This window comes from Rhincodon typus, chromosome 14 (genome assembly GCF_021869965.1).
Source record: "Rhincodon typus isolate 14 chromosome 14, sRhiTyp1.1, whole genome shotgun sequence".
Lineage (NCBI taxonomy): Eukaryota > Metazoa > Chordata > Chondrichthyes > Orectolobiformes > Rhincodontidae > Rhincodon > Rhincodon typus.
Window position 1 is genome coordinate 42,802,510 of NC_063345.1, and position 24,174 is coordinate 42,826,683.

The 24,174-nt window shown below is 43.5% G+C and overlaps 1 protein-coding gene across 1 annotated transcript in view; it reads right to left on the reverse strand.

Annotated features, from left to right (window-relative positions):
* The window catches only part of LOC109935445 (exocyst complex component 1-like), a 109,579-nt gene that overhangs the window by 74,253 nt on the left and 11,152 nt on the right, over nt 1–24,174 (reverse strand). Inside the window, exons 4-6 of the mRNA XM_048605323.1 lie at nt 12,738–12,876; nt 11,669–11,852; nt 5,578–5,766 (exon numbers count right to left, since the gene is read on the reverse strand). Coding sequence (XP_048461280.1) covers nt 5,578–5,766; nt 11,669–11,852; nt 12,738–12,876 — 512 coding nt within the window. The remainder of the gene's footprint in view (nt 1–5,577; nt 5,767–11,668; nt 11,853–12,737; nt 12,877–24,174) is intronic.

A 24,174-nucleotide genomic window follows, 5' to 3' on the forward strand; every position in this document is an offset into this window, starting at 1 on the left:
GGCCTGCTGTGTTCATCCAGCCCTGCACCTTGCTGTCTACAATATTCCAGGTGTGGTTTTTCTAAAGTCCTATATAGTTGCAACAAGACATCCCTGCTCTTGTTCTTGAATCCTCTTGCCTTTACTACTTGTCGCACCTTAATGCGGCCTTTCAGAATGACTGGCATCTAAGGATACCTGGGTCTTGTTACACATTCCCCGCTTTCAATTCACAGCCATTCAGATAATATTTTGCCTTGATGTGTTTGCTATCAAAGTAGCTAACATCATGTTTATCCACATTATACTGAATCTGCCATGCATTTGCCCATTCACTTGGCTTATTCAAATCACACTGAAGCATCTCTGCATCCTCCTCACAGCTCACTCTCCCATCCAGTTTTGTGTTATTTTGCAGCCAGGAAACAAACCTTAAACAAAGCAATGGGAATTGCATGACCAGCTAAGAAAATAAATCTGAATCGGTATCCATGAAAAGCAGTGATTATCACCCAGGGTAAAATTGTTCCTTAAAGGAAGGAACGAGATTTGCTTGTTTGTCTATAGAATACTGTAGTGGACTGAAAAGGAATGTAAATGTAGCCCAAAAACAACTCTAATGACACCACAGGTTGGAGATGAGGTGTAAATGAGCAAGAGCATGGAAAAGGTCAGAAATCTAACTTTAGGCATAGCAGGTAAGGAGGTGACTATGAGAAGGGGCAGTCAATACAGGACTGACGGTATTATACTTAAATACATAGAGTTGATGAAATAATGTAAGTGAGCTTGTAACTCAAATTGAAATTGGCAGATACAATCACAGAATCGTGACTACGAGAAGATCAGGGCTGATCCAAGGATTTAAATATCCAAGGATACATTTTCCATCAAAATGACAGACAGATGGGCAGGAGATGGATCAGGGTTGCTATATTAGTAAGAAATTAAATTAAATTAAATCGACAGCAAGAAGTGACAAAGTCATAAAGCATGGAATCTGTGTGGGTAAAGTTGACAAATCGCAAAGGAATATAGACCCTGATGGGGGGTTATGCACAGGCCTCCTAATAGTAGTCAGGATGAGGGGAAGAAAATAAATCAGGAGACAGAAAAAGCATGTAGGAAACGCACTATTACAATAATCATGAAGGGCTTCAAAATGCAGGTGGACTTGGAAAATCAGGTTGGTAGCAGATCCCAAGAAAACGAATTAGTGGAATGTCTATGAGAAAGGGCTAGAGAAGATTTACAAGGATGTTGCCAGGATTGGAGAGTTCGAGCTACAGGAACACGCTGAATAGGCTGCGGCTTTTTTCCCTTGGAGTGGAGGCTGAGGGTGATCTTATAGAAGTTTATAAAATCATGAGGGGCATGGATAGGGTGAATAGCCGAGGTCTTTTTCCCAGGGTAGGGGAGTCCAGAACTAGAAGGCATAGGTTTAAGGGTGAGAGGGAAAAAGATTTAAAGAGGACCCGAGGGGCGACTTTTTCACGCAAAGCATGGTACATGTATGGAACAAGCTGCCAGAGGAAGTGGTAGAGGCAGGTACAATTACAACATTTAAAAAGCATCTGGATGGGTATATGAATAGGAAGAGTTGAGAAGGATATGGGCCAAATGCTGCCAAATAGGACTCGATCTGTTAGGATATCTGGCTGGTATGGACGAGTTGGACTGAAGGGTCTGTTTCTGTGCTGTATAACTTGGTGACTATGAGATTTTTTTTGGAGCAGCCCGTGGTAGAGTCCACTAGGGAACAGGCAATTCTGGATTGCGTGATGAGTAATGAGGCAGACTTGATTAAGGAATTTAAGGTGAAAGAACCCCAAGGGGATTTGAGGGAGAGAAGCTGGAATCAGATGTAACAATATTATAATTGAGTAAAGATAATTACAAAGTAATGAGAAAAGAGCTGGCCAGAGTTGCCTGGAAGGGGACCCTAGCAGGGAAGGAAGAGGAGAAGCAATGACAAGTGTTTCTGGGGATAATTTGGCAGGCACAGTACAAATGCAGCCCAAGGAAGAAGAAACATACAAAGAGGAGGAGGAGGAGGCAACCATGCTGACAAGGGAAGTCAGGGACAGCAGAAAAGCAAAAGAAAAAGCGTACAATGTGGTAAAGATAAGTGGGAAGCCTTTAAAAACCAGGAGAGGATAACTAAGGCAGCAATAAGGCAGGGGAGAAGATGAAATACGAGGGTAAGCTAGCTAGTAATATAAAAGAAGATTGCAAGAGTTTACTTTAGATATCTAAAAGGTAAGAGAGGCATTGGACATTGGATGGCTGGAAAATGAGGCTGGAGAAGGGAACAAAGAAATAGCAAATGAACTGAATTGGCACTTTGCATCATTTTCACAGGGAAATACATCAACAGCATACCAGAACTTTATGAGAGTCAGGGGGCAGAGGTGAGTGTAGGGGCTATCAATAATGAGAAAGTGACTGTCTGTATGGAGTTTGCACCATTCTCCCTGTGTCTGCATGGGTTTCCTCCAGGTGCTCCGGTTTCCTCTCACAGTCCAAAGATGTGCAGGTTAGGGTGGATTGGCCATGCTAAATTACCCGTAGTGTTCAGGGATGTGCAGGTTAGGTGGATTGGTCTTACTAAATTGCCTATAGTGTCCAAGGATGTGCAGGTTAGGTGGGTTAGCCATGGGAAATGCGGGGTTACAGGGATAGAGTACCGGGGGTGGGTCTGGATGGGATGCTGTTCGGACAATTAGTGCAGACTCTATGGGTTGAATGGCCTGTTTCCAAATGGTAGAGATCCTATGAAATCCAACAGGTCTGATAGCATCTGTGGAGAGAGAAGCAGAACTAACATTTTTAATCCAGTATGACTGCTTCAAAAAATTTGTTTTTAGTGTTTCAGGTCTCCAGCACCCGCAGTTTGTTGGGTTTTTTTAATTTAACAGTTCTTTGACAGTTTGGCAGTTCCAATGGATATATGCACTTAATAGGAACTTTCTTATCTGCTTTTAACAGGTCCAAAGAGTATCTGACTATGCCTCCTCCCAAGGGCACCTGATCCATTGCCCCACTGCCCAACATTTCTGGAACTATATCCAGAAGGGTAGCTCAGATTTACAAAAGGGTACCCTTGCTATTCAAAATAAATTCATTGAAACACATCCTCACTGACCTATGAAATCTGGGGCCCAGATTGAGGAGATACCAAAATGAGAGTTAAATAGAGATAACTGATCATATAAATGGCCATCTGTTTCTGTGATCCATGAATGCATGAAGATTAGAACAACCTTAAAGCCACTCCTGAGAAAATATGAAGATGCTCTCAGCACTGGAATTCCAGACTTTAGGAATTTTTACAGGTATCACAGGAAAATCAAAAACAAATGACATAACGCCAGAGGTTGCTGTTGAATTTAAAGATGACTCACGCGTTTTGCGTGCTCTATTTGATACATAATAATGTTTTGTTTTCAATGCACAAACAACATTTGGCACAGTAATAAATTCTATGCTGCAGGATACTTCACAGGAAGTAGGAAATAAATATCGCAAAATAAACAGCAAATGAATGCAGGACAAGATAAACAATCAAGGTGATTCATTTTTTCCAAAATGTAGGTTATCATGAAAAGCTAAGACTTTGCGTAAGATTTTGAAGTAATCGGATTGAAATATTCAATATTTGGTGAACTTTCTCTTCCTTGGTTTGACATGAGCAATGGTGAGGAATATGGAAAAATATGGAGACAATGAGAAAAACACAATCCCAATGTCGAGAAAAAAATCAGCAATTTTTCTTCCAAGCCTTAAATGGCAATTGCAGTCTTTTGCCTTTGAATAGTGACTACCCTATTTCCATGTATTTGCATCTTATTAAAGCACCAACTTACCTTTTTTATATACCACTTCCAATTCTCCACTGCTTCCCCGAGAAATAGATAACACAAATTCTGAACGTGGAAATCAGATCAGGTATCTGGTTGGTACAATTGTTGAGTAGGGTTCAGAAAAGATTTACAACCACGTTGCTGGGACTGGATGGTTTGAGCAATAGGGAGAGGCTGAATGGACTGGGGCTATTTTCCCTGGAGTGTTGGAGGCTGAGGGGTGCCCTTATAGAGGTTTATAAAATCATGAGAGGCATGGATGGAGAAAGCAGGAGAATGGGGTTGAGGAACTTATCAGCCATGATTGAATGGCACAGCAGACTAGATGGGCTGAATGGCCTAACTTCTGCTCTTATGTCTTATGGTCTTATGTGCCGGTTAGGTGGATTGGCTATGCTAAATTACCCATAGTGCTCAGGGATGTGTAGATTAGGTGGGTTACAGGGAAAAGAGGTGGGAGATGGGTTTGGGTGGGATGGTGTTCAGAGGATCAGTGTGGACTTGTTGGGCTTAAGGGCCTGCTCCCACACTGTAGGGATTCTATGATGTATGGACCAGATGGATTACACCCCAGGGTTCTGAAGGAAATGGCTACCAAGATTACAGAGGCATTGGTGGTGATCTTTCAGGAGTCACTGGACTTAGGAAGAGTCCCAGTGGATTGAAAAATGGCTAATATAACACCCTTATTTAAGAAGGGAGGGAGGCAAAAGGCATGAAACTATAGGCCAGTTAGCCTGACTTCGATCAGTGGTATGATTTTAGAGTCCATTATTAAGGATAAGATTGCAGAATACTTGAAAGTGCACTTGAAATCAGGCTGAGACAGTACCACTTCAGCAAGGGGAGGTCATGAATGATAAATCTGTTAGAATTCTTTGAGGAGGTAACAAGCAAGTCAGACAGTGGAGACCCAATGGATGTGATCTATTTGGATTTCCAAAAGGCCTTTGACAAGGTGCTGGTCAGAAGGCTGCTGTATGTAAGGTAACAGCTTATGGTGTCAGGAGTAAGGTACTGGCATGGAAAAATGATTGGCTGGCTGGCAGGGAGCAGAGTGAGGATAAATGTTTTTTTCAGGATGGCAACTGATGACTAATGGAGCTCCAAATGACACAAAGATAGATGGAGGGACAGGTAATGTTGAGGATGTGGGGGGTGGGGGGTGAGGGGGCTGCAGAAGGCCTTGCACAAGCACGGACAGTGAGCAAAGAAGTGGAAGATGGAATTCAATATGGGAAAGTGTGATGGTACGCACTTTGCTAGGATGAAGAGACGTGTAGACTATTCTCTAAAATGGGGAAAGTCTTCAGAAATCTGAAGCACAAAAGGTATCCGGGAGTTCTAGTTCAGGGCTCTCTTAAGGCTATCATGTAGGTTCAATTGGCAGTTAGGAAGGTGAAATAACTGCACAGAGGCTGCTATCCCATCACCAAGTCACCCTTTATTTACATGTGCACAGCACACTGGCTGTGACCAGCCAGCTCAGAGTCAATTCCTGAAGTGAGGGGATTCTGAATCTCCTGTTTATATTTGTCATCCAGCGCTCCCTGAATGGCCCAGGGTAACAACCCCAATCAAGGATCTCATAGTCAATAAGATCCACCTGGTTCCAATCACTATACTCCCCCGGCCTACCCCCAAAGTCTGGGGATGTACGCCTGGTCTTTGTCAGGTAGCTTCTCCTGCGACGTTTTCACCCGAGGTCCAGTTCCTTTGACACAGTGACATGTACCCAGCCATAGCCCATCTCACGTCCGGAGGGCCTCAGGAGAGTTTCTTCATCTTCTTCTGGCAGTAACTGTATCGAGGCTACATCCGTCTCAGACTGAGGTTTACTTGACACTCGACATGACCGGGGAGATCCCAGTTTCTGATAGTCTTTCTGGCTGTTCTCAGGGGCCAGGTATGTATTGCTCCTGCCCTGTTTGCAAGGTAGCAGCTTTCAGGTAGTCCACATGTTTGTTCAGGACTGCCTCACTTATTTGAACTTTGTGTGTCACAGGACTTGACCTCACCTTGTGCCCATGCAGGGCCATTTCCATGGTTCCAGCACCAAACTTCGTCCCCTGCAGTAAACTGTCTCTCTTGCTTTGAGGAAGCGAGTGGCCGGCATTGACGTTCCTGCTGCCATTTCACCGACATAGCCAGGTGCGGAAATACCAGGTTTAACCTTGTGTGGAGTCTTCTCCCCACAAGAAACTCTGCTGGAGCTATCCCCATAGTTCTGTGAAGGTGGTCCTGTATTCGAACAGGAACCAGGATAATTTGACATCGAGTGAAGCTGTAGGCTGTTTCTTTAAGTTTGCCTTCAACATTTCGACTGCTCTTTTTTGGTCTTCCCAGTTATTAACACGTCATCCAGATAAATGGCAATCTGGGGTAGGTCTTGTAAAATGTTCTCCATCATCCGCTGGAAAAGGGCGCAGGCTGATAATACCTCAAATGGCAGTCTTGTATACTGGTAAAAATCCTTATGGGTATCGTGGCGTTCTCCTGCAATTGCTCATCTAGTCGCAACTGCAAGTAGGAATGGCTCATATCCAGCTTCATGAAAGACAGCCTCCCTGCCAAGTTTGCATACAAGTCCTCTATGTGAGGGATTGGGCATTTATCCAGCTGCAAGAAGCCATTTACCATTTGTTTAAAATCCCCACAAAGGCGAACTGAGCCATCAGGCTTCATAATCGGCACGACCGGTGCTGCCCATTCCACGAACTGCACCAGTTTGATGATTCCTTCACTTTCCAGCCTCCTGATTTCCACCTCTACTTTTGCCCACAAGGCAAATGGCACTGGACAGGCTTTGCAAAACCACGAAATTGCTTTCCGGTCAACATATAAAGTGGCTTTGGCCCCGTTGATAGTCCCAAGCCCTTACTGAAAAACTCCTGGGTATTTCATTCGGACTTCACTGAGGCAGCCATTTTCTAGTTGAAAAATGTTGAGGTAATCAAAGTGAATCTTTCTCAACCAATTCCACCCCAATAGACTTGAGCCCGAACCACTTACTACAATCAGTGGTAACTGCACCAACTGCTTCTTATAGGACACCGGAACCAAAGTCGTAGCATTAATCTGTGAAGGTTCCCCAGTGTACGTTCTCAGTCTGGCCAAGGTTTTGCACAAATTTAAGGGTTGGAGTCCAGAGCAAATCTGCTTAAAGACAGATTCTGCAACCACATATACATCTGCGCTTGTGTCAATCTCCATGAGGACCAGGTGACCATTTAACCACACATTAATTTTAGTTGTTACAGAGATAGTAGGAACTGCCGATGCTGGAGAATCTGATATAACAAGGTGTAGAGCTGGATGAACACAGCAGGCCAAGCAGCATCAGAGGAGCAGGAAAGCTGACGTTTCGGGTCTAGACCCTTCTTTTCTGATCGTGGCTGATATGTTTCTCAACCCCATTCTCCTGCCTTCTCCCCCTAACCTTTGAATCCCTTACAATCAAGAACCTATCTATCTCTGTCTTAAATGCACTGAATGACTTGACCTGCAAAGCCCACTGCAGTAATGGGTTCCAGATTACCCACCCTCTAGATGAAAAATTCCTCCTTATTTCAGTTCTAAAAAGTTGTCCATTCTGAGGCTCTGCTCCTCTGATGCTGCTTGGCCTGCTGTGTTCATCCAGCTCTTCACCTTGTTATATTTAATTTTAGTTGGTTGTGATTTGGATATTCCTAAAGAATTTAACTGTTCGAACCCACACGTAGATGGGGTTACCGGGGAGTGCACTCTCCTGGATACCGGCCTATGAGTTTTCTTACTCAAGTCAGGCCTTGAAGGACTCCTTTGCTTTCTCAAGTCCACATACCGGCAGGTACTACAATGGTTTACCAGGCCAGATCCTGAAGAAATTTTTAGCCATTTGACCGAGGCTTGGCTTTGTTGTGGGGTTCTGCTGTTGGCTGGCCTACGGTCCCTTTATTCATGACATGCTCTGTGTGAGGCTCTGTGAGTTGTTTTAACCTCATCAAAAATCCCGTTACAGATTTTCCTGGTTCTTGAACAGTCAAATAAAACTGAAAGCATCTCAGAATTAGAGGAGGTTTGGGATCATTATATTCCTTAGCCAAATCTGTCAACTGTTGGAAGGTTTTAGTGTCTGGTGCATCGGAGAAAGTTAAGCCCCTAATAACTGAGAATTTTGCAGGCCCGCAAGTGGTCAGAATGATTACTCATTGCTTTTCATCTGTGCCAATGTCGTTTGCCCGGAAGAAATATCGTATTCTTTCCACATACTGGGCCCAGTCTTTGATGGCAGGTTCAAATAAGTCAAGTTTCCCAAATAAAGGCATGATGCCAGAAATGCTTACTCCAACTCAAAGATGACTGTTGCGAGGAAATATTCTTTAGGCACATATTTTTACTCCCATTACCACTGAAATAACTGCACAGGGGCCAGTATCCCGTCACCAAGTAACCCTTTATTTACACATGCACAGTACACTGGGTGTGGCCAGGCAGCTCAGAGTCAATCCCCAAAATGAATCTCCTGTTCATATTGGTCAGCCAGGACTGTCTGATTGGTCCAGGTTAACAACCCCAATCAAGGATTGCATAGTTAATAAGATCCACCTGCTTCCCATCACTACAGAAGGCAAACGCAATGTTAATATTTATTTCAAGAGGGTTAGAAATGCAGAGGGGTACTGCTGAGGCTACACAAGGCTCTGGTCAGACTGCATTTGGAATACTAACAGCAGCTTTGGGCCTTGTATCGAAGGAAGGATGTGCTGGCTTTGGAGAAGGTCCAGAGGAGTTTTACAAGAATAATCCAGTGGATGAAGGGCTTGTTGTATAAGAAGCAATACAGGACTCTAGGTCTGTACTCAACTGAGTTTAGAAGGATGACGGGAGATCTTAATCAAATTTATAGAATACCAAGAGACCCGGATACAGTAGACATGGAGAAGATGTTTTCACTAGCAGGAGAGACTAAGACACGAAGGCAGAGCCTCAGAATGGACAACTTTTTAGAACTGAAATAAGGAGGAATTTTTCATCTGGAGGGTGGGTAATCTGTGGAACCCACTACTGCAGTGGGCTTTGCAGGTCAAGTCATTTAGTGCATTTAAGACAGAGATAGATAGGTTCTTGATTGTAAGGGATTCAAAGGTTAGGGGGAGAAGGCAGGAGAATGGGGTTGAGAAACATACAGCCATGATCAAATAGTGGATCAGATTTGATGGGCCTTCCAAACCCATGACCACTACCATCTAGAAGGAAAAGGCAACAGGTACACAGGATTACCACCACCTGCAAGTTTCCCTTCAAGCCACTCACTATCCTCACTTGGAAATATATAACAGTTCTTTCAGTGTTGGTCAAAATCCTGGATCTTCCTCCATAACAGCAGTGAAGGTGTTCCTACACCAAATAGACCACACCTTCTCAAGGACAACTAGAAATCATAGAATCATAGAATCCCTACAGTGTGGAAACAGGCCCTTCGGCCCAACAAGTCCACATTGACACTCAGAACATCCCACCCAGACCCATTCCCGTATAACCCAACTGATTTACACATCCTTGAACACTATGGGCAATTTAGCATGGCCAATCCACCTAGCCTGCACATCTTTGAACTGTGGGAGGAAACCGGAGCACCTGGAGGAAACCCATGCAGACATGGGGAGAATGTGCAAACTCCACACAGACAGTTGCCCGAGGCTAGAATCGAAGCCGGGTCCCTGGTGCTGTGAGGCAGCAGTGTTAACCACTGAACCACCATGCTGCCCAAATGAGATAAGCAATAAATGCTGGCACAATCAGTATTGCTCACATGAATGAATGAATTTTAGAAGTGATCAGGATTTGTTGAACATAATATTGAGTCTGCAAGGTTCTAAGTCACAACTGTAAAAATGAGATGCTGTACCTGAAGCTTACAAGTTCTCAATGAACACTATACTGGACCAGCACAGTGAGGCCAGAGTGGTGTTGAGTTGAAGAAGTAAAATAAAAGGTGACTGAAAATGTGGAATGATATTTCTGCACTAAACATAGATCTCTTGCAAAGTTGTTATCCCAACCTGTGTTTGATCACCCCAATTTTGAGAAAAGCATTGTAAGCAATTGATACATCATACCAGATGGAAAGGAGGAGTTGGGACCTCATGTTGTGGCTGTACAAGATATTGGTGAGCACTTTTAGAATACTGCATACAATTCTGTTCAGCTTTCTATAAGACGGATGTTGTTAATCTTGAGAGAATGCAGAAAAGACTTACAAGGACGTTGCCAGGACTGAAGGGTTTGAGTTACAGGGAAAGGTTGAATAGGCTGGGGCTTTTTTCCTCTGGAGCATCGGAGGCTGACGGGTGATCTTATAGAGGCTTATAAAATCATGAGGGGCATGGATAGGGTGTTTAGCCAAGGTCTTTTTCTCTTTGTAGGGGAGTCCAAAGCTAAAGGGTATAGGTTTAAGGTGAGAGGAGAAAGATTTAAAAAGGACCCAAGGGGTAACTTTTTCACAGAGGATGGTGTGTATATGGAACAAGCTGCCAGAGGAAGTGCTGGAGGTGGGTACAATTACATTTAAAAGTCATCTTGATGGGTATATGACTAGGAGGGGTTTAGGGAGATATTGGCCAAATGCTGGCAAATGGGACGAAATCAGGTTGGTTTGTCTGGTTGGCGCAGATCAGTTGGACTGAAGGTTCTGTTTCCGTGCTGTATGACTCAATGACTATGACTCTTTAAGTGCAAGTACATTGGAAGGAGCTTTTGGAAGTCATTTGTTTCCTCAGGCATTAATAGGGCTTTTAAAGATATGTTTGGAATGTTAGTCTTGAATTGTTGTTGCATTAATCCAAATGATCCGTGCAGTTTCTACTGTAGTTTTCATAGATACGTTGTGTTCAGTTATCAGAATAAGAATTCAAATAAATGATTCAATAGTCAAAAATATATCTTCCTACATAAAAAAGTTCAAAATTATATTTACATAGGATAACAAGTTCCACCACCATTTTGACTTTCCTCACCAGTAAGCTTCAATAGCAGTATCTGTACCAGCAGGTTGTTATCCTTCAGTGAATCCATATGTAACCCACATAATCAGTAGTTCACTTTTGCCACAGGATTGATGGTTCTAAATCATCTCTCAAACTGAGTTAAAATAACAGTCTGGATTACTTGCAATGAAATTATTCAAGAATCATTGAATACTCCCAAAAACAAACAGCAAGGTCTAAAACGGAAACTGCAGACATAAAATTACTCCAAAATTCTCCTTACCAAGTTTGTGGTAAGTTTTCAAGTTTACTCCCCGTTTCGAGCCTGGTAATCTAACTGTTTAACTCAGAACAAATTAATCAATAGAAATGCCTCGGCTAAGTTTTGACAAAATGTAATCTAGCGACTTTCCCAGGATAATGATTTTTCCAAATGGAAAAAGCAATTATTACTCCAAGCAGCTTTTAAATATGTAATGCGTACGTATTGTTTTTGCTGTCAACCTCGTCCATTCTGACCCTTTTAGAATACCAGTTCCAACTTTCAATATGCACATCCTCGGATCAAATACATCTACTGAAAGAGAATATTCAGATTGGAAGACACGTTCCCAACTCTAAATCAGAAAAACAAAGGCTAAACGACTATCTCTTACACTTGGCATTTGGAAGAATGAATGTTAAGTACACTGCGTTATTTTAAAACTACATACATATTGGATGAACAAATAATGGAAAGTATCGAGAGTTTGGGCCGCAGAAAAGTCTAAAAGTAAAACTTTTCCAAACGGGGTTCGCATGATGCACCTTTGCCCACAGCGTGAAATCTCAAACCGGTCACGAACAGCTCTCTATCACCAACTGCTTAGTGTACGCACCTGCGGCGCACAAGATACAGTTTTTCCGCTTCTTTCCAGCTTTCCAGACGAAGACCAAGCCCAACAACCTCTCCTCCTGCGGTGTGAAAACATCCTTTTGCAACTGGTTCCGAATAGCAATCATAGCAGATACAAAAAGGAAGCAAATGGTTTCCTCCCGTTTTCTTGAAATTCAATCCAGGAAGTCACAACACCACTGTTTCAGATAAGATTTAACTAAAAGTACAATGCACACAACAAGAACGACAAATGTTCTGAGCGATTCTCCAACTAATGGGAAATCATATAAATAGGTTGCAATCTATTCCCAAAAAAGAAACAGTCCCTCCAGCTCACAAGGCCTTCCCCGTTTCTATCTCACCAACTGACAGATTTCCTGCCAACGGAAGCGCGAGGGAAACAACGCGCGTGCAACCCGGCACTTTGAGCCAAACCGAGGCTCGGCCTCAGGCATCGGGCTCCGCCCTCTCAGAGACAGCCCACCCTCACAAGCGCCCAACCCCCTTCTGACGTCCCACACCCTCCGATGCCCCGCCCCACTATTTGCGTCCTCGGCGGACAGCCGTTGGCTTTAGCAGGTGTGCGTTGTCAGCTGGTCTGTTTTGCTTAACGGTCTCGCTTCCCGTCTCATTTAAAAATAAAAGGTGTACCAAACTCGCAGGTGATCCGGACGGGGTTGGTATCATTCTCTTGCTCTCGTTAATAATATAAGAATCCTCATATATGAACAGCTATGTTCATGTTCGTCCTGAGGTAAATTCCTTTTTGTTTGCTTTAACATAAAACAAGTGATTCTAATCACACTTGACGGGTTGGGGAGTGGGTAATGGTGGTGGGGTGAGGGGCGCTGTGTGGAGTTGGTCGCTGCAACCAGAAGAAGTCACCGGATTCGAAACGTTAACTGTGTTTCTGGCTCCACAGACGCTGCCAGACTAGCTGAGTTTCTGATCTCCTGCATCTGCAGTTCTTTGTTTTATTTTAGGATATAAACAAAATCTTGGATTTCCCCGCCTCAATGTCTGTGGATACTGAGAAGACGCCAACTGTACCTGTTCTTCTGATAGCGTTGGTAGACGAGGCCAGTAGGATCTCCCTGGCTGCCGGGAATGAAATCCCAGAGCTGGCCAGAGCCAAAGGTTTCAGCTGCAATGGTCTCCCAAGACCACCTGTACGGCTTCTGACTTAATACTGTGCCGAGCCGAGCATGAGCTTTTGGTTTAGTAGTTACACAAATCTGATACCATCACTCTTCTCCAATATGCTTTATTCTGCCATCTGTTTTTACCACAGCACTCTGCTATTCTCCTCTCTCTACTTTCTTCAGTTTCTCTGATTCTTTTCCACTTCATCCTCACCCAAACCTACAAGTTCTCAAAACTTTCCACCACTGCCATGCATTCAGATCCTGTGTAGACCAGCTGGTGGAAGTGTTCGCTGACATCTTCAACTTCTCCTTCTACAATCTGAAGTCCCCACCTGCTTCCAGAAGACCACCATTATTCCAGTACCAAAGAAAACACATGCAGTGTGCATCAGTGACTACTGCCCAGCGGCTCTGACCTCTATAATCATGAAGTGCTTCGAGAGGTTAGTCTTGGCCCACATCAACTCCAGCCTCCCAGCCTGCCTTATTCCCCTGCAATATGCCTACCGGGTGAAACAGGTCCACAACGGATGCCAATTCCCAAGCCCTTGACTCATTTCTGGAACATATGGATAACAAGGACACTTGTGTCAGGCTCCTACTCATCAAATACAGTTCTGCTTTCAACACTATAATCTCTCCCAGACTAATCTCAAAACTCCAAGACTAAGGTCTCGGTTCCACCCTCTGCAACTGGATCTTTAGCTTCTTGACCCACAGACCGCAATCAGTGAAGATAGACAACAGCACCTCCACCATGGTAATCCTCAGCACTGGTGCCCTGTTTGGATGTGTATTTAGCCCTCTATTGTACTCCCTTTGCACCCATGACAGTGTAGCTAAATTCCATCTATCTGTTGATGATGCCACTGTTGTAGGCCGGATATCAAACAATGATGGAATATAGAAAGGAGACAGAGTGCTTGTTGTCATGGTGCAATGATAACAGTCTCTCTCCGTCAATGTCAGCAAAACAAATGAATTGATCATTGACTTCAAGAAGAAAGGATGAGGACACATCCGACCTACATCAACATAGCTGAGGAGAAGAGGTTTGTGAGTGTCAAGTTCCTAGGAGTGACCATAACCAACAATCTGTCCTGGACCTTCCACGCCAATGTGACAGTCAAGAAGACACAACAATGCCTCTTCTTCCTCAGGCAGCCAAGGAAATTTGACATGTCCAACTTTTACAGATACACCATAGAAAACATTCTATCCAGGTGCTTTATAGCTTGGTATGACAACTGCTCTGCCCAGGACCATAAGAAACCATGGAAAGTCGTGTGCACAGCCAAGACCATCATGGAAAACAGCCTCTCATCCATGGACTCTATTTACACTACACGTTGCTGCAAAAAGGCTGCCAACATCATCAAAGACCCCTCCCACCCCAATAATACCCTCTTACAACCTCTTCCGTCAGGAAGAAGATACAGAAGCTTGAAAACACGCACCAACAGGTTCAAGAACAACTTTGCCCCTGCTGTTATTAGACTGTTGAATGGACCTCTCCAGTTTCAAATCTAATGTTAATCTTGCTTTGCGCACCTCCCGTGCAATCGTTACCTTGTATGTCTTGCTCTGTCTAAGCACTGTATAATTTGCATGACCTTGTTTGCTATAATCTGCCTGTATTGCAAGCAATACAGAACTTTTCACTGTATGTAGGTACATATGACAACAAAAAATCAAATCAAAATTAAGGCCAGACCTTTCAGGAGAGATATTGGGAAGCAGTTCACACACAAAGGATTGTAGAGGTTTGGAACTTTTTTCCACAAATGGTAGTTGATGCTAGTTCAGTTAATTTTGATCCTGAGACAGATAAACCTTTGCTAAGTAAAGGTGTTAAGGGATATGGGTGAAAGGCAGGCATCTGAAGTTAGGCCTCAGATCTCCCATAATCTCATTGAATGGCAAACAGGCTCAAAGGGCCTGAATGGCATACTCCTGCTCCTATATTCCCTATGTGTTCCTTAAACTCATGTCTTCAGCAGACTTGTGCAATGTCTTCCTTTGTGACTCCACAATAGCTTCTGTTTCTGGAGTTTTCTTCTAATGGCAGAGGACTAGGAGTCCTCACCAAAGCTCATCCACTCCAACAGCTTTTCTTTCTTCATCTCTCTCTTTATTTTCCTTTCATTTCCTTTAGTTCTTTAGTCTTTAGAGCTTGGTGATGGAGGCTTCAAGGCAACTGGTCACGGTCGGAGGCATCACGTCTTCAACAATGTCTGAAGTGGTACCAGAGTAGGACTCTGCAGCAAGGTGGCCAAAGTGGCAAAGGAGATCGGCAGGATGGGGCCACTCAGGGCTACTTTTCAATGCAGACTGAACAGAGTCTGGTAATGATAGTGCGTCTGTTTTTGGGATGTATTCTCTGAATCAGCCAGCACTTTGCCTGAATTCTTCTGGATTGTTCTGACTTTGTGTTACTGGAATACTGTTGCCACAGTTCACCTCCAGGATTTAAAGACCTCATTAGATGCATATCTTTAGGCATCCCACCATCATTCTCAGAACAAATCTAAAACAAAACTGGAAAACGTGTCTTTTCGTTTTTAACACGCAAAATAAAAATATAGCTTCAACTTCTGTACATTCTTCTTCCACTTCAGAACCCAAGCTCTCAAATAATAATATGTTATGAACCTTCATCGTATAGTGCATCCATTCATAGAGAGCAGAGGATTTGGTCACCAGTGTACATCAAATTTGCAAGAGGCATAGGAATTGCAGTTGCAGTTGCAGTTGCAGTTGCAGTGCCTCTGGTTCCAGAATATGATGAAAGAAGAGTTCAGGCTGCAGGCAGGGAAAGCTCTGCAAAGAGGAAAGAGGCCCTACCTAGCAAAAGCTTTCTACCTCTATCCCACCTCAGCCACAACTGAGATAACTGTGATTCATCAAGAAAGTGGTCACAGAATTTTTACACTCCAAGAGGATCTGTAGCCTTGCATCTTGGTGAAGGCAGCACTACTAATGGCTGTAAAGGTCAGTTTTATGTGAATGAGTTATCTCCCGTGAACAGGCAACATAGCAAACTCCTCTCAGTCTGCCATCTTTGTCACATTCAGAAAGTGATGGAAGTCCATTATGCTGAAAGGGGAGGATGAATAGGAATATGGATTAGGCAGGGTAGGAGGTTTAACCCAATGGTATAATAAAACCATTGACTGCATGCATTTGGCACTGCTGGTTCCACAGCAATGGGGACAAATATAAAAGCCAGAAGGATCATCATTATTATGTGACTATGTGTAAAGGAAAATAATGCTAATAAATTTGTGCCATCTTAGCAGCAATTACAATGTCTACGGCCTGAGACAGTTTGCCATTTCCTCCATTTTCAGTCTTCCAAGAAGGAATAGAGAGTGGGCAAGGGTCTGTTTTGTTAATATGTGACTAATGATTCCTCTTCACCACTACCCCATGCAATGGCAACAAGTGTATGGTGAAAGCCATCGGTGTTCTTAAGCAAATATTCTGCTTTCTGGACTGCTTGTGCACTGTGGAGTGTGACTCTGATGTACTTGTGGTCTTTTGAATGCACCATAACCTTTCCATACTGACAATGCAGCCATTACCATCAGACTTCCTGATGTCACCTTGGGAAGAGGAAGAAGAGAGAATGCAGCTAGGGTCCCTTTGTTCTGGAGACCCTGAACTACCCGTTGCCTGCCACTTCAATACCCTGCTCCCTGCCAACATCCCTGTCTCTGGCTTGCTACAGTGTTCCAGTGAAGCCCAACGGAAGCTGGAGGAACAACACCTCATTTTCCGCTTAGGGACCCTACAGCCCTCCAGACTCTCACACCAGGCCTTGTTACCACATAGCCTGCTATTACACACCCCCTGTTGTTAGTCACTAACAGTCCCCATTAACAACTACTCACCCTCCCAGCCTGATCGTTAGCAACTCCTTTATCTGTCCAACTACCTTTCTCTCTCTTTGGGCTCTATCCTATCGTTTACTCCCTACCCCACCCACCTCCCTATTTTCTGCATATAAACTGATCTTTTCCCAGCCACCGTCAGTTCTGAGGAAGGGTCACTGGATCCAAAACATTAACTCTGTTTTCTCCTTCACAGATGCTGCCAGACCTGCTGAGCTTTTCCAGCAACTTTGTTTTTGCCCCTTTGCTCTGGGATGGCAGTTTGGGATTGGGTTCCTAGATGTCTGTTCCCCTCTGGAATATCCATTTAGCATCTTGCCTCCAACATTGCTCATTCTATCACAGCACCCATTTGGCCATGATCTTCCAATAAAGTTTTACCAACAATAATATTTCTGTAATATTTTTATACATAAATATATCCTTTTCTATGTTGGAGCTTTAATCCTCCATGCTCCTTGTCAGTGAAGGTAGGATGCCTAGCAGGCCTACTAATGTTCTAAGCATCTTAACGCACATCCTCATCTGCATTCTATATTCCAGTGCCAAACAATTTATGTGAATCACCTGTCATAAAATTTGTTTGTGACCCCACCCTCTGATGAACTGGCACACAATTTTCCCCCCAGTTCTGCTGCAACCCAGTCATGCTCAGTTACAAACCAAGTGCTCTTCAAATTCTGTACTATATTAGCCGCTAAAGCTTCTGCAATGAAGTTTTTTTTGCTGCAGGTGTCAGATCAAGTGCTGGCCTTTCTTGATCATTGGTATTATGTTAACCGCTCCCTCTTGAGGCTGCAAAAGTGACTGTTGGGTACCTGAACGCACAAAATTAGAAGGGGAAGGGTAATTGAGGGAAGGAGAATTTGGGAGGAAATCAAATCTGTGCACCTGTAGTTGTACCAGGCAATTTACCTGAGATATTAAGCTAAAAGTGAGGTGGGAGTGGAGAAAGTATGTAAGACTGTAACATTGTGCCATCCTCAATATTCTTGATGCCTGTTACTATTGTGGGGTTTGTAGATAAGATCATTATGTTTTAGGATGATGACTTGGTTCACTGTATTTTGACACTGTAACTTTAAAGTTAAGATAGATGAAACGGCTATTTTGACATGTAATAAATTTGTTCCTGGTGATAGTTCTACTGGCTTACCTCGTGGTTTTATTATAATTTATAAATTGAATTGTCTTTGAGACTGAGTTATGGTCCACTAAAGGTGTGCCACTGTTGTTTTTGGAAAGAAGTCAAGAGATCGAACATCGCCTAAACCTTGGAAACAGTGCAGGATTGAGGAAGTAGAGTGGTAGACTTGCTGGAGACAGACCAAGACATTAAGGGTAGTGGTTGCGAGAGGACTCCTGTTGTAGTTGATGCTGGGGAAGTGGGAAGTGGGCCGAAACTGGTGGTCATGAGGGGACTCAGGCTGCAGCCAATGGCTAAAAAGTTCAGTACTCAAACTCGTTACAGAGAACATTCACCAAGGGGACTCAGGCTGTGAGTGGCTACTGGCTACATAGACTCGAGCAGTGGGAAAACAAATGGCGGGCCAATTTGGAACAATGTGACAGTTTGACGAAGAGACAGAAAGTTGGATTCTGTACACTGAACATTTTAATGCTTACTTATAGGCAAACAGAATGGCTGAAAACTTCATGGTACATTTTTTGATCACCATTGGGAGCAAGACCTTCACCTTTGTAAGGAGATTAGTGCAACCAGAGAAACCAGCTGAGAAGATGTAACAAGAATTATGCGAAGCATCAGAAAGTCATTTTGCAACAAGCCACTGATGATTGTGGAACATTTCCATTTTTATAAAAGGGCATAACAGCCCAATTTGTGGTCAGCTTAAAGAGGTTAGTGGAACTTTGTGAATTCAGAGGGTTCCTCAAGGATGCCTTGTAGAACTGGTTGGTTTGTGGCATCCAAAATTAAGCCATTCAATGGAAGCTACTAACAAAGAGAGACCTGGATTTAAAGGCAACTTTCAAAATCACTCCCTCAATGGAGTTGACAGCCAGCAAAGCAATGCAGTTGGGTGTCAATGTCAGAGTGGATAAAGACGTGTACATTCAGCAGACTGCATTACCAGTTGCAAAATGCCACAATGTGGCAAGTTTGGCTACAAGGAGACAACACAGTGGATTCAAGAAGTCCAGTGCCGAAAATGTAAAAAAGTGGATTCAAGAAGCCCAGTGCCGAAAATGTAAAAAAAAAGTGGGCCAACATTGCCCGTTACTACTCAACAAGAGAAGGTACATTAAAAAGAAACAATCCTGAGGACAAGTCATAAGGTGTATGTTGCCAGCCAGGAAGTAAACAGGGAGTCATCTGGGTCTGTGGAAGAAGCACATGGGCCAGAGTCAGCAGAGATTTGCATCCAAAATGTAGAATCATAGCAACCCTGCAATGCAGAAAGAAACCATTCAGCCCATTAAGTCTGCACCGACTCTCCAAAGCGTATCTCACACGATAGCTGTAACCCTACATTTACCATGGCTAATCCACCTATCTTTGGACAGTATTGGGCAATTTCATCATGACTAATCTACCTAATAAATGCACCTTTTGACAGTGGGGGGTAACTGGAGTACCCAGAGGAAACCCAAGCAGACACTGGGAGAACGTGCAAACTCTACAAGGCCAATCACCCAAGGTTGGAATTGAACCCAAGATCCTGGCATTGTGTCCTACATGCCACACAATGTTTTGCGTAAACATCTTGCTGGTATGGGGTAAGCTAGGTTCTTTCCAAATTAGAGGGGAAGATAGTACAGATGGAAGTGGATACAGACCTAGCTGTGTCTCCGATTGAGTCTATGTGGAGAAGTGAAGGGCATTACGACAAGCCTGCCAAGATTACACTATGAACATACATGGAACAAGTGATGCCACTGAGGGACAATGTACTGATAAAAGTGCAGTTCAGGGACCAGTGCACAGAATTTAAATTATACATGGGAAAAGGTGAATACCCTATATTATTCGGACACTCCTCATTCCCAAAATTAAAGTTGAATTGATGCATGGTTAATAGACTGGCAGACTCAAACATGAATTTGCAAGAATTCCTGGAGAACTATAAACATGCCTTCAAGCAAACTCTGGCGGGAATGAAAGGAGTCAAAATGAAAATACAACTGAAACCAGAGACTTGTCGGAAGAGACTGAAGGTGCGTCCAGTACTGTAGACCATTTTAAAGTTTAAAGTCGAGGAGGAACTGGAATGGCTGGTGAATGTGAGAATGTTGAAAACTGTAACCATCAGTGAATCAGTCATGGCAATCATTCTGGTCTTAAAAGCAGATCACGCAGTGAGGATTTATGGTGACTTTAAGGTCACAGTCCTTAGTACAGATCCACTCATAGGAAATTTTTGATTTATTATTGTCATGTATCAAGATACAGTGAAGAATTTGGTTTTCCATGCTATCCAGACAAATCATACCTTACATAATTATGTCAAGTGTGCTTTTTTGACTGTAGCGTCATCATGTATGGACCAGGATAGATCGTTGGTGATATTTACTCCCAGGAATTTGAAGCTCTTGATCACCTCCATCTCAGCCACATTGATACAGAGAAGAATGCATCTTCCACTCTGCTTCCTGAAGTCAATGATCAGCTCCTTTCATTTTGCTGACATTGAGGGAGAGATTGTTGTCTTTATACATACCACTAAGATGTCTATCTCCTTCTTGTACTCTGTCTCATCCTTGTTTGAGATCTGACCCACTATGATGGTGTCATCAGCAAATTTGTAAATTGAGTTAGAGCTGAATTTAGCCACATGGTTGTTACTGTATAAAGAGTATGATAAGGGGCTGAGTACGCAGTCTTGCGAGGCACTAGTGTTGAGGATTATTATGGAGGAGGTCTAGTCACCTATCCTTACTGATTTGTGGTTTGTGAATCAGGAAATCAAGTGTGGAGTGCAGAGAGGGGAACTGAGTCCTAGGTCTTGGAGTTTGGAGATGGGTTTTGTTGGAATTATAGTGTTGAGGGTGGAACTAAAGTCAATAAGTAGGAGTCTGACATAAGTGTACTTGTTATCCAGATGTTCCAGGCATGAGTGTGGGGCCAGAGAGATGACGTTTGCTGCAGAGCTATTGCAATAATAGGTGAATTGTCATGGATCAAGGCAATCTGGATGGCTAAAGCTGACATGTGCCATACTAGCCTCTCGAAGCACTTCAATAATGATGGATGTCAGAGTCACCAGATGGTAGTCATTAAAGCATGTTGCCTGATTTTTCTTTGGCACTGGGATGATAGTAGTCTTCTTGAAGCAGATCTGATGTCTGCATGGGTGACTATGGGTACAGGTGAACCCAAGGCTGATGGGGCAGATGGCACTATTTCACTGACCTTCTGTTCAAAATGTGCATAGAATGCATTGAGTTTGTCAGGGAGGGATGCATTGTCCGCAATTCTACTCAACTTCGCTTTGCAGCCTGTTATACCGTGTAAGCTTTGCCACAGTCGATGTGTGTTAGTGTGTTTTGTCTCAGACTTGAATTTCGTCTGGTATTGCCTCTTAGCATCCTTGATGGCTTTGTGAAAATCGTACCTAGGTTTCCTGTATAGTATCACCCGACTTGAATGCCTCAGACCTGGACTTTAGTAGGGAGTGGATCTTCCGATTCATCCATGGTTTCTGGTTGGGGGACACTTGGATTAACTTCTTTGGCATGCAGTCCTCTAAGTACTATTACTGATTTAGGTTGGCTGCTGAATTCTTGAATACAGACCAGTCAACCGTCTTAAAGGAGTCACATAGGAGCTCGTTCGTTACCTCAGACCAGCATTGTACAACTTTCTGTACCAATCCTCATGCTTCAGTTTCTGCTTGTAAGCTGAGAGAAGAACACAACTTTATGGTTTGATTTACCAAAATGTGGGTGGGGGAATGGAGCGTTAGGTGTCTTTGATCATTGTATAGCAATGGTCCAGGCTGTTTGGGCCTCTGGTGGGACAGCAGATGTGTTGATGGTATCTTGGAAGTGCACTCTTAAAGTTTGTGTGGTTGAAGTCACTGGCTACAATGAACAAGACCTCAGGGAATGCTGTATCAGGCTATTTGTAGTGGTGAATGTTTCATCAAGTGTGCTCTTCACTTCCGCATAGAGTGGAATGTGAACTGCTGTCAGGAAGCAGAAGTAAACTCCCATGGCAGGTAATAGGGATGATACTTCACCTTTAGATATTCTAGGTCTGGGGAGCAGTAACTCACCAAGGTCATCACGTCTGAACACCAAGAGGTGTTGATTAGGAGTCAGACTCCCTCTGCCCTTTGCTTTGTCTGAGGATGAAGTGCAGTCCATCTGATGGATTTAGGAACCTTCATGCTGTAAAACACAGTCAGGTGAAGCAGGAGTCAGCCATGTCTCTTTAAAACAGCACACAGAGGACTTATTCAGGGACAAAATCAGAAATTGCTGGAAAAACTCAGCCAGGCTGAAGCATCTGTGGAGAGAAAGCAGAGTTAATGTTTCAAGTCTAGTGACCCTTCTTTAGAACTGGTTGTAGCTAGGAAAAGGTTGATATATGCTGAAGGTAGGATGGGGGAGCTGGGGAAAGGAGCAAATGATAGGTAGAGACAGGCTCAAAGAGAGAGAAAACAGTTTTGCAGATAAACAAATAGGTAATGGCCAACCTGAGAAAGTGAATAGCTGCTAATGGGGACTGTTAGTGGCTGATAATGGTTTGCTTGTAGTTGAAATCCATGAGATGACAGACCTCAGTGTGTGGTGGTTTGGGTAGGGACATGGGAGAAGGTCTTCAGGCCCTCAAGGTATTGAACTTGATATTGAGTCCAGAAGGTCAGTGTCCCCACATGGAAAATGAGGTGTTGTTCTTCCAGCTTATGCTGAGCTTTGCAGAAGCACTGTAGCAAGCTTGAGACAGCAATGTTGGCCAGGGAATAAGATGGTGTGTTGAAATTGCAGGCAGTCGGATGCTCGGGATCGTTCTTGCGGACAGAACACAAGTGTTCCAAAAAACAATCACTCAGTTTGCACTTTGTCTCCCCAATGTAGAGCAGCCTATTCAGTGGACTGAAATTCTTGAAAATGAATGCGTCACATGCCTACTTTTGAAGGAATCTCAGCTGCTGCTGACAGTAGTGACACACTAGGGATCTTTCCACCTAAAGCACCTTCAAGTCAGTGCTGGCAGTATGCCAGAGGGCCGTGGGCCAGATTTTAAATGAGTTGCCATTGTCCAGTGTTATCTGGACAATGTTTGATTTGATTTGATTTATGATTGTGACACGTATCAAGATATAGTGAAAAGTATTGTTTTGCATGCTAACTAGACAAATTATACCTTACATTAGTCCATGAGGAAAATAGAACAGAATGCAGGATAGAGAGTTACAATTACAGAGAAGGTGCAGAGAAAGATCAACTCTAATATATGAGAGTTTCATTCGTAGGTCTAATAACAGTGGGAAGAAGCTGTTCTTCAATCTGTTGATACGTGTTTTCAAACTTTTATATCTTTCACCTGATGGAAGAGGGTGGAAGAGAGTATAACTGGGGTGGGAGGGTTCTTTGATTATGTTGGCTTCTTTCCCAAGCAGTGGGAAGTGTAAACTGAGTCAATGGAAGGAAGGCTGGCTTTCATGATGGACTGGGATGCGTTCACAACTCTCTGTAATTTCTTGTCATCTTGGACATAGCAGTTGCTATACCAAGCTGTGATGCATCTGGATTAGATGTGTTCTATGGTGCATCTGTACAAATGGGTAAGAGTTATTGTGGATGTGCCAAATTTCCTCAGCCTTCTGATGAAGTAGAGGTATTGGTGTGGTTTCTTGACTGTAGCATCGATGTGGATGGACCAGGCTAGATTGTTGGTGATATTTACTCCCTAGAACTTGAAATCTCAATCACGTCCACCTCAGCACCATTGATACAGACAGGGGCATGAACTCCATTCCACTTCCCGAAGTTGATGACCAGCTCCTTCAATTTGCTGACCTTGAGAGAGACAGTGTTGTCTTTACACAATGCCACAAACTGTACTCCTTGTTGTTTGAGATCGACCACTATGGTGGTGTCATCAGCAAATCAGCGAGGCACTGGTGTTGAGGATTACTGTGGAGGAGATGTAGTCACCTATCCTTGCAGTCTGTGGGTCAGGAGATCGCATTTGGAATTGCAGAGAGGGGAGCAGACTCCTAGGTCTCGGAATTGGAGATGAAGGAGTCTGACATAGGTGTCCTTGTATTCAGATGTTCCTGGGTGAGTGTGGGGCCAGGTAGACGGCGTCTGCCAAAGACCTACCGCAACTGTAGGTAAAACTGTAGTGGATCAAGGCAATCTGGGAGGTTGGACCTGATGTGTTCCATTACTAACCTCTTGAAGCACTTCATATGATGGATGTCAGAGGCACCAAGTGGTATTCATTAAGGCACGTTGCCTGATTTTTCTTTGGCACTG